The sequence below is a fragment of the Onychostruthus taczanowskii genome, unplaced genomic scaffold (assembly GCF_017590055.1).
Source record: "Onychostruthus taczanowskii isolate IOZ18803 unplaced genomic scaffold, ASM1759005v1 scaffold151, whole genome shotgun sequence".
Classification (NCBI taxonomy): Eukaryota; Metazoa; Chordata; class Aves; order Passeriformes; family Passeridae; genus Onychostruthus; species Onychostruthus taczanowskii.
Window position 1 is genome coordinate 396,904 of NW_024498697.1, and position 9,510 is coordinate 406,413.

The following is a 9,510-nucleotide window of genomic DNA, read 5'->3' on the forward strand; positions in this document are numbered from 1 at the left end:
GCAGCCCCCCAAAAGCAGGGCAGGATTAGGGTGTCTGGGGATGTTGCTGTGTCACAGTTTGGGGTGTGTAACGACAGCCCCTCGTGTTGAGGAGCACATTTAGTGCAGAAAGCTGGCGGGGCAGCTGCCCTGGGAGCTGCAGGGTGAGCTCTGTGGGGAAAATGGCCAGAGCCCCCAGCAAGTGGCCAGGACGTGGCACTGCCCCAAAGGGCCCAGGGCCCTGCAGTGCCAGGCAGGTAACCGGGCACTCGGACACAGCAGGAGAGGATGGCTGAGCAGGAAAACCCCACTGCCAGGAGGGGATGGAAACCTGGGGGGTTCTTTGTTGGGGTCCCTCCCCAGAGGCTCCATCTCAAGATGTTACTGAGCTGCTGCAGCATGATAAAATTCCTTAAAGGAAGCAGAGTCTGGGACTGCTCTCTGAGAGCCCTGGGGCTGAGCTGGAGAGGAACACAGGAGCAACTGTGGGATGGGGTGTGGGGGAGCCAGCAGGGCCCCCGGGGCACTGCTGATGGCCTTGGCCCCAGTGCCAGTCTGGGGTGGGAGTGCAGCTGCCAGAGCAGCTCCAGGATGGATGACAGGGAAGTTTCCTGAACAGTTTCTGACCCAGATGGGACCCCAGGTCACCTTCATTCTCCAAACATCCAACTGCCAGCACCAGGTGACTGTCCCAGTACATCAATATGTAGCGAACAATCAACCCTTTTTTGTGATTTTATATTGATAATACTTTCTGGCCTATGGCAACCCTGTTGACCTTAATTTTGTTGTTTGGTAACTGCAATAATAATGTTTGTCAGGGCAGTGAAACTTTTCCCTTTGAGTATATCATCAGGAATGCCCCATTGAGATCAAGGGAGGAAATCCTGTTGAGGAATCTCTGGAGCTGCTGCTGTGAAGGGGCTTCAGTCCCAGCAGTGCCAGTCTGGAGGGGCAGGAATATGACTGCCAGAGGGGCTCTGGGATGGATGGATGGATGGATGGATGGATGGATGGATGGATGGATGGATGGATGGCCAGAAAGTTTCCTGAACAATTGCTAACCCAAATGGGACCCCAGCCCACCTTCCTTCTCCAAGCACCCAACTGCTGATGCTGGATGAGTTCACCTGGGATCCTTGCAGCAGGGAGGAAACAGAGGGAAAGTGTTAAAATTTCCTGAGCAGGTTCCACATCAGTTCTTAGAGTGGGTCTGAGTCTCTCCGTGGTGCAGCATTCTGGTGCAGTTACTGCAGCGGGTCGGGTACGGGGCCGGGCTGTGCCTGCACTGCTGCGGGCCGGGGGAGCAGGCTCTGAGCCGGGCTGGGCGGGGACAGAGCGAGCCCGGAGTCCTTTAACCATTGTGAAGGATGCAGTGGGAAATGTTTACAATCCTGGGCTGTACCGTGTGCTGGACACTGTGCTCAGTGCGCGGCGATTCCTTCCCGAGGCACTTCCACGGCAGATCTCCTGTGCAGCTCCCAGGCCGCCCGTGCCGGGCCGCTGGGCACAACCCCGGGGAAGGAGCCGCTCCCTCGGGAATGCCGCGGTGCCCACGGAGCCTCCTGGGAAGGCGATCCAGGGCGATCCGCAGGGAGAGGCGCCGCGGCTCCAAGCCGCTCCTGTAACTATTCAGCCCACAGCGATGACACCGTCCCCTCAGCCCCTCACGACCTGACGTCCTCTTCAGCCACGGCCTCCTCACTGTGCCTGCACCTCACCTCCTCTGGGGCCACAAAACCCCTCGCACAGGGCACTGCATCCACTCAGGCCCCCGGCCCCGGCCCCGGCCCCGGCCCCGGCCCCGGCCCCGGCCCCGGCCCCGGCCCCTCCCCCCCGGCCCCGGCCCCGGCCCCGGCCCCGGCCCCTCCGCTCCAGGCGGATTCCCGGCCCCCGCGTTGACTTTAAATTGCCCGCGAGGCCCCGCCCTGCTCCCTGAGTGGCTTCGCGCCGCTTTCGGGCTCCCATTGGCTGCGTGCCGCGTGGTGCCTCATGGGGGTTGTAGTCCCGAGCCCCTCGCGAGGCGCCATGGGCGCTGCGGTCTCGTCGCCGCCTGCGCCCCCTGCCGGCGGCAGCAGCAGCAGCAGCTCCGAGCCCGGCGGCGGCGGAGCGTGGGAGCTTCCGGGGGTCCTGGCAGGTCCCGGGGGGTCCTGGAAGGTCCCGGGAGTCTCGGCGGGTCCTGGAAGGTCCCGGGGGTCCCGGGAGGTCCTGGAAGGTCCTGGAAGGTCCCGGGGGGTCCTGGAAGTTTCCAGGGGTCCAGGTGGGCCTTGGAAGGTCCCAGAGCCCCTTGAGAGGTTCCGGAGGGGCCGGGAGGGGCCGGGAGGGTCCCCTGGTTGCGCTTAGGCCGCACCGTTCTCGGGGACCGTCTCCTCGAAGCTGCGATCCAGCCCGGCCCCGCCGCCGCCTCCAGCCGGGATCGGTGCTGGGGGACAGCGGCGGGATCCGCCGGGGCTTGGGACACACGGACAGAGCTGGGGGAAGGAGCACACCTGGAACACACACACATACCGGGAACACACACACATCTGGAACACATACACCTGGAACACACACACACACACATGTGAGGGACACACAGCCCCATGACATAGACACACACCTGGGGGCACACACACCCACCGGGAATACACACATCTGGAACAAACACACTCACCTGGGGACATGCACACCCCCGTAACACACACATACACGCCTGAGGGACACAGCCCCTGACACAGACACGCACCTGGGGACACACACACACACCTGGGGACATGAACACTCATTCTCGGGGACACACACACCCCTAGGACACACACATACGGCCAGGAGGACACCCAGCCCCTAGCCGTCCCCAAGGTCACTCTGTGTCCCCAGGGCTCCCATCCCCTGATCCCAGCACGGCCACTCCGGAGGCGGCCGCTGGCCCCGGGCACCCGCTGTCACCTCTAATTGGACCATGTCCTGCCCGTGCCGAGGCAGCGGTGACGGGCGGGTGTGCCCGAGGGTCCCAGCGGCTCTGTGTGGCTTGTCCGTGTCCCTCTCCGAGCAGTGCTGTTACTCAGGGGACACCCCCTCTTGGGGCCACCTGGGCTCTGGGGACAGGGCCATGGTAAGGGTGGCACCCCAAGCGGCCCCACTGACGGCGGTGCAGGGACAGGGAGCCTCTCGTGGCTGGGCTGATTTGATAAATCAAGCGGCGTCGGGGTGGGAGGTGGTGGTGGCAGAAAGACCCCGTCCCCGGGTTGGGGACATTGGGGAAACACACAGCAGACGGGGAGAGATCACAGCTCTGCTTTACCATGTTGTCACCCGGCGGGGAGGGGCAGGACGGCGGCTCCCCCCGCCCCAGCACAGCCCCCCGGCCCGGGGCCGTGCGGACACCGCGCGTCGGTACAGCCGGACCCCCCCGGGACCCCCGGCAGCGCCCCAGGGCGGGCAGAGAGCAGCGGCGGGACAAGGGGGGCACAGCCGGGGATGGGGGTGCCGTGGGGCAGAGCGGGGGGCACCCCCAGCCTCTTGCCACTCCCAACCCTCTGCAGCCCGAACCGAACCACGGCCCAGGGACGCCGTGGGGCTGGGGGTCACTGCGGGAGGCCGGGGCGGTGCCGCGGGGCTGGGCGGATGCGGGGGGCGCCGGGGGCGGTGCGGCGGCTCCGGGCTCAGTCCGAGTAGATGATGAAGCCGGAGAAGGTGCTGTACTTGTTGTTGTTGCCGCCGTGGGCTTTGCCCCCGTCCAGCTTGATGAAGACCTCGTCCCCCGCGTCCAGGTGCAGGATGACGCTGTTGCTGGCGTAGTCGTAGTTCTGGTCGGCGTCCTGCGCGATGGCGCTGGCCCGGACCTGCCCAGGGGACAGCGCGGGACCGGCTCAGGGCACGCCTCGGCCCGAGGATCCCACGGGACACGCCGGGTCCCGCCTCACGCACATCAGATCCACCCGCCCCGGGGCAGCGTGGGGTGCCCTGGATCCCCCGCCGCGGGTGAGCGGGCCCCGGCTGGAGGCGGCTCCGCCGAGCACCGCCCGGAGCCCCCCTGACCCTGCGGGCACCGGCACGGGACCGCGGCTCTGCGTTTGACGGGGGACAGCGGCACAGGCGTGTGACTGCGGCTCTGGGCCCAGGTGCAGGACTACAGCCCAGACACAGGACCTCAGCGTGGTACAGGACCACAGCTCTGACACGGAACCCCAAATCCAGGTTTGGATACAGGACCGTGGGACTCTGGGTCAGACACGGCACCACAGCTCCACAGTGCCGTGGGGCAGAGCGGGGGGCACCCCCAGCCTCTTGCCACTCCCAACCCTCTGCAGCCCCGAGCCCTCGACCGGCAGCCCTCGTGTGAGCTGACGGGAAAGGGGGGCCCGGGGCACCGGAGGGAGCGCGGGGAGGGGGGATCCGTGGGCTGGGCGGCGGCGGGGGCTGCCGTGGGGCTGGGCAGGAGCGGGGGGGGAGCTGGAAGGTTTGGATACAGGACCACAGCTCGGACACGGAACCCCAAATCCCGGTTTGGATACAGGACCGTGGGACTCTGGGTCAGACACGGCACCACAGCTCCACATGGCACCACGGCTCTCCCACAGGACCCTGACTCCAGCTTTGGATGCAGGACCCCAGCTCAGACACAGGACCCCATCTCTGGGTTTGGATACAGGGCCATGCCTGGGACACAGGACCGCATCTCCCAGCCCAGCCTCAAAGCAAACACTGAATTCTGCATCCCGCAGCGCTTCCCAGGAGCTGCACGGGGACCGTGAGCGTGTGGCGAGGGCTGAGCTCACATCCCCCGTGACACGGACCCGCACCCACTGCGGGGCAGGATGCTGCCCCCGGAAAGGTTTCCTGGGTGCCGGCAGAGCCAGAGGAGCCGTCACCGCCTGGAGAAGCGGTTCCGTGGCTGGAGCCCGCTGCCGCTGCAGAATTCTTTGGCTAATCAAATCTCCGCCGGCGCCTCGCGGGGCGATCGCGGCGCTGGGTGACAGTGACAAGGCGGCTGCTGAAATCCCAAGTGAAATGCAGAAGCGCTGCGCCGGGAGAAGGTGCCGCTAATTACAGCCGACGAGAATCGGCTCTTAATTGGCTCGCGCGGGGCGGGCAGGCACCGGCGAGAGGCTGCGGTGTCCCGGAGCGCTGGGAGAAGGACGGCTGTCCCCATGCAGTCCTGTCCTTTGCCCCCAGGACAGGAGTCCCGGGGGACCACTCCTCCCCAGCTGCACCCCCCCGAGCCCACCGGGCAGCCTGCGATGCTGGGGTGGGACGCTGTAAACTCTGGAACCTACACGCGGCCAGGCTGGTGATCCCACAGGACTTGCCCACGCAGCCGTGTCCCTCATGCCACCAGCAACACTCACCCTGTTAAAAGTCACCCTGTGTCTACCCTGCCACCGCGAGGGTCCCCATTCCCGGCGGGGGACCCTGAATCCCAGTCGGTCACAGCGCCCCACCTCTCCTGGGCACTTCTGCTGCGGAACAGGAGTGAAGGAAGAAGCCGTGAGGAGGGAGAGCCAGAAAAAGCCATTTGGCGCCGGGCTCCCACCATCGTTCCCCCCCCACAGCTGGAGCTGCCCGGTGCCATCCGTCTTCCCTCGTTAAGGAGCCGCCTCATCACGGCGCGCCCGCCAGCCCTCGCTAACCAGGGAAGATAAATGGCAGCGCTGGGCCCGGGCTGAGCCGCTCCAGGCACCGCAGTGGCACAGGAGTGGCGCTGCCACCACGGCCCTCCGCGATGGCCTCACCCCCTTGTCCTGTTCTGTGCCTCAGTTTCCCCATGGCACAGCCGGGAGCTGGGAGTCGTGGAGGTGGCATGGCCCCAGCCTGGGCTCTGCTGCAGCCGCTCTCCCTGACCCCAGTGACAATGCTGGGGGTGTCCCCGGTGCTGGGGACACTCTGGAGTGGTGTCCAAGGTGGCTGCAGCCAGGAGCTTTCAGGCACACAGGGGACAGTGGGGTGCTGCCATGTGCAGTGACACTTGCGGCCTCGGGGACACCACGTGCCACCATGGCCCAGCACCCCCGAGGTGAGGCAGCAGCTGCCCCTTGAGACCCCAAATGCAGTGGCAGATGCTCCTCAGGATCCTCGGGCACAGCTCTGGATGCCCTCCCAGCAGCCCCGGGCACAGCTCTGGGTGCCCCCCTTCAGATCCCCCTGGGCACAGCAGCAGGTGCCCCCCAGGGCCCCTGAGTACATCAGCAGATGCCCCCCCGACCCCCAGACAGGGCAGTGGGTGCCCCCAGGACCCCCCAGCATGTCCTTGTGTATCCTTGGGGACTGTCCCCAACAGTCCCCTGGGGCTGTGACCCTCCCTGAGCTGGGGATGGCCTTCTACAGCATGGGGACCCCAAAAACCACCTGGTACCAGCCCTGTCCACCCATCCATTTATAAGTCAATCCATCAATCAGTCCGTCCCTCTGTCCGTACACCTCCTCCCTCCCACTGCTCTCACCTCAGCTACGTGATAATACAAATAATAATTAATGCTAATTAACCACCAGCAGCAGCTCCCCTGGCTCTCATTAAATCCAGCCCCGACCCAATGGTGATGGGCAGCCCCCAAACCGGCAGCACCCGGGGGATTTTTGGGGACCAGAGGGGGCCCCCCAAGTTCTGACTTGCTCTGATTGTACCAGTGTCGACCTTTGTCTGCTGGGAAGCCCAAACCGTGCCAGGGATGGGGGATTTGTGGCAGCAACCCCCTAAATAACCCCATTTTTAAATTATTTGGGCCATTGAGGGGGATCTTCTTTATAGATATTGATGCGGCGATGCCTTGTTAGTAATTAACAAGCAGTTAATTAAGTTGCATCACCAGCCTGAGCACAGCTCCTCTTGACAAGGGACTCCACAGCTTCTGGAAATTCATCCAGGAATGTCGATGCCCCGCAGAGCTGGGGGGGTAGGAAGGTTTGGAGTGCCCCCCCAAAAGATTTTGGGGAAGGCCAAAGGGATGAGGTGAGTTTTTGGGGTGCTCAGTCCGGAGTTACACGGATGCTGCTTGGGAGAAAGAGCCAGAAGTGCCAAGCGGCGCTGGAACCCCCAAAAATTTAAGGCTGGATGGCGGGGGAGGACAAAAATAATCTCAATAAAAGGAAATTTGAACTGTTTGGATGGAGAAAAGCTGCCGAGCGGCTCCTGCTGTGCTCCCGCTCGGAAGGGCTCGGGGAGGGGTGAGGCTCCCACTCCTGCCTCACACCCCGGCTGTTTCTGCGGTGATAACTCAGTTTTGGGTTAATTCGGGCTCCTGCATCCTCAGGACAAGGATGGATCGCGGGCTGTGATGCCGGAGGAAACGCCAGGAAGCGGGAGCAGAGTGGATGATCCCGCGGGAATGCCGGCTGCGGTGACATCCAGGGGAACTGAGCTCGGGTGGCATCCCGGGGGTCACAGCCACATCTTGTCCCTCGAGTCGTGGCCGGGAGGGGGACATGGCGTGGGAAAGGGGCACCCGAAAAGCGTGTGGATGGCGAGGCTGAGTCCTGGCATTGGGGGTTCCAGCGGGATGAGGTCGGGGGATGCGGGAGAGGGGAGGGGGAAGGATGGAGCCACCCCCGCGGTGTGTGTCCCCCGCGGTGTCCCCACGCAGCCCGTCTCTCCTGACCCAGCAGCGGCAGCAGAGCCGGCTCGGGGCTGGGGGTGCAGCCCCCCAAAAACGGGGCAGGCACTGCCCCCCTCGAGGCCACCGCGGACACTATCCCTGCTGAGGAGCCCTGTCCCCGCAGGGACCTCCGCGGGGACAATGGCATGGCCGGGGGGGCACCCCGGGGACGCTCTGGGGGTGCCCCAAGGCACGACAAGACATCACGAGGCACCCCAAGGAACATCTCCGTGACCAAGGAAAGAGCTGAGGGAACCCCCGGGGACACGTCAGGGTGGATGGTGACTGTCCCCAGCACTGGGAGAGGGACAGGGAACACAGAGCAGTGTCTGGGAACGGGAGGAGGAGGAGGATGGGACACCCAGGGGTGCACCCGGAGCCCTGCACTGTCCCTGGGAGAAGGACAGGGCACCCCAGGGGTGCTTCTTGAGGGAGGGGAGCAGGATGGAGCACCCCGGGGACACAACCAGAGCCCGTCATTGTCACTGGAAGCAGGAAGGAGCATCCTGGGGGAGCATCTCCAGCACTGGGAGAAGGATGGGGCACGCTGAGGATGCAGCTCCAGAGATGGGAGCAGGACAGAGCCCCTCGGGGGTGCACCCCGAGTCCCTGATGGCACTGTGAGGAGAACAGGGCACCCTGGGGTTACAGCTCCGTGCCCAGGAGAAGGATGTGGCACCCTGGAAACGCACACAAATCCCATCATTGTCACCGAGAGAGGGACAGAACATCCTGGGGATACATCTCTGGGGGTAGGAAAAGGACAGGGCATTCTGGGGGGGCACACAGAGCCCATCTTCACCACTGGGAAAGGATCAAGCACCTCAGGGGTGCATGTCAGGGTCTGGGAGAAGGATGTGGCATGCCAGGGATGAACCCAGAGCCCATCAATGCCACTGGGAGAAGGATGTGACACCCTGGGGATGCATCTCTGGGGCTGGGAAAAGGATGGGGCCCCTGGGGAAGCACCCAGAGCCCGTAATCAGCACTGGGAGAAGGATGTGGCACCCTGGGGGTGCATCCCTGGGGCCAGGAGAAGGATGGAGCACCCAGGAGTGCACGGATGGGGCCGGGAAAAGGACGGGGCCCCTGGGGAAGCACCCGCGGTCCATCATCAGCCCAAAGAGGATGTGGCACCCTGGGGGTGCATTCCCGGGGCCAGGAGAAGGACAGAACACCCCGAGGAAGCACCCATAGCCCTTCTCCCGTGCTTGGGGACAGCAGAGCTCCCGGTCCCGCGGAGGGAGCCGGGATGGGCAGCCCTTACCTGCCCGTTCTTGCAGAGGTCGGCCCACATGCTGGTGCCGTCGCCGCCGCGCATGAGGACGTGGTAGGTGAAGAAGTAGGTGCCGGGGATGGCGCAGGTGAACTTGCCCGAGGCGGCGTCGTAGCTGTTGCCCAGGTTGGTGACCACGTCGTCGAACTTGAGCACCTCGTAGCCCTCGTGGGGGTTCTTGAGGCCGGCGTAGAAGGCGACCCGCGGCACCGTGCTGTAGGTGGCCGCGCTCACCGCGCCCGTAGCCCCCGGTCCCGGTAATCCCGGAGGTCCCGGTCTTCCTGCTTCACCCCGCGCCCCCACCGGCCCCGGCGGTCCCGGTTCTCCGGGCGGTCCCGGTGGTCCCGGTTTCCCCGGTCTCCCCGGTTTGCCTTGGGGACCCTGCACCAGGGTGGAGGGCGGCGAGAGGGGACCGCGCTCGGCCGGTTGCGGGGGGGCGGCGGGGCCGTAGGGCTCGCAGACCATCCGGCAGGTGCCCAGCATCTCGTACCGGCCGTCGGTACCGGCGGAGCTCACCAGCACCGGGATGAGCACCACCAGCACCAGAACCATCACCACCCCCGCCGCGGCCGCCAGCAAAGTTTTCCGGCCCAGGCTGAGCCGCCGCCCGGCCGGGGCGCGCTGGCGCCCGGGGGAGGGAATGGTGCCGGCGGGGGGGAGCAGGGCGGCGGCGGCGGGGGGGCTCGG

General features: G+C 65.3%; 1 protein-coding gene across 1 annotated transcript; it reads right to left on the reverse strand.

Annotated features, from left to right (window-relative positions):
- Positions 1-3,585: 3,585 nt before the first annotated feature.
- Positions 3,586-9,408, reverse strand: C1QL1 (complement C1q like 1). The gene is made up of 2 exons (XM_041398979.1): positions 8,815-9,408; positions 3,586-3,800 (listed from the first exon to the last, which is right to left on the reverse strand). Exons 1-2 carry the CDS (start codon positions 9,373-9,375, stop codon positions 3,621-3,623), a joined length of 741 nt encoding a protein of 246 aa, XP_041254913.1. The 5' UTR covers positions 9,376-9,408; the 3' UTR covers positions 3,586-3,620.
- Positions 9,409-9,510: the final 102 nt, after the last annotated feature.

What these genes read in the sequence shown, in the direction of transcription:
- C1QL1 (XM_041398979.1), bottom strand. Translation starts at nt 9,375, where the DNA reads ATGGTTCTGGTGCTGGTGGTGCTCATCCCGGTGCTGGTGAGCTCCGCC. An exon ending in ACCTCTGCAAGAACGGGCAG is followed by an intron (nt 3,801 to 8,814) that starts GTAAGGGCTGCC and finishes TCCCCTGGGCAG; the next exon opens with GTCCGGGCCAGCGCCATCGC.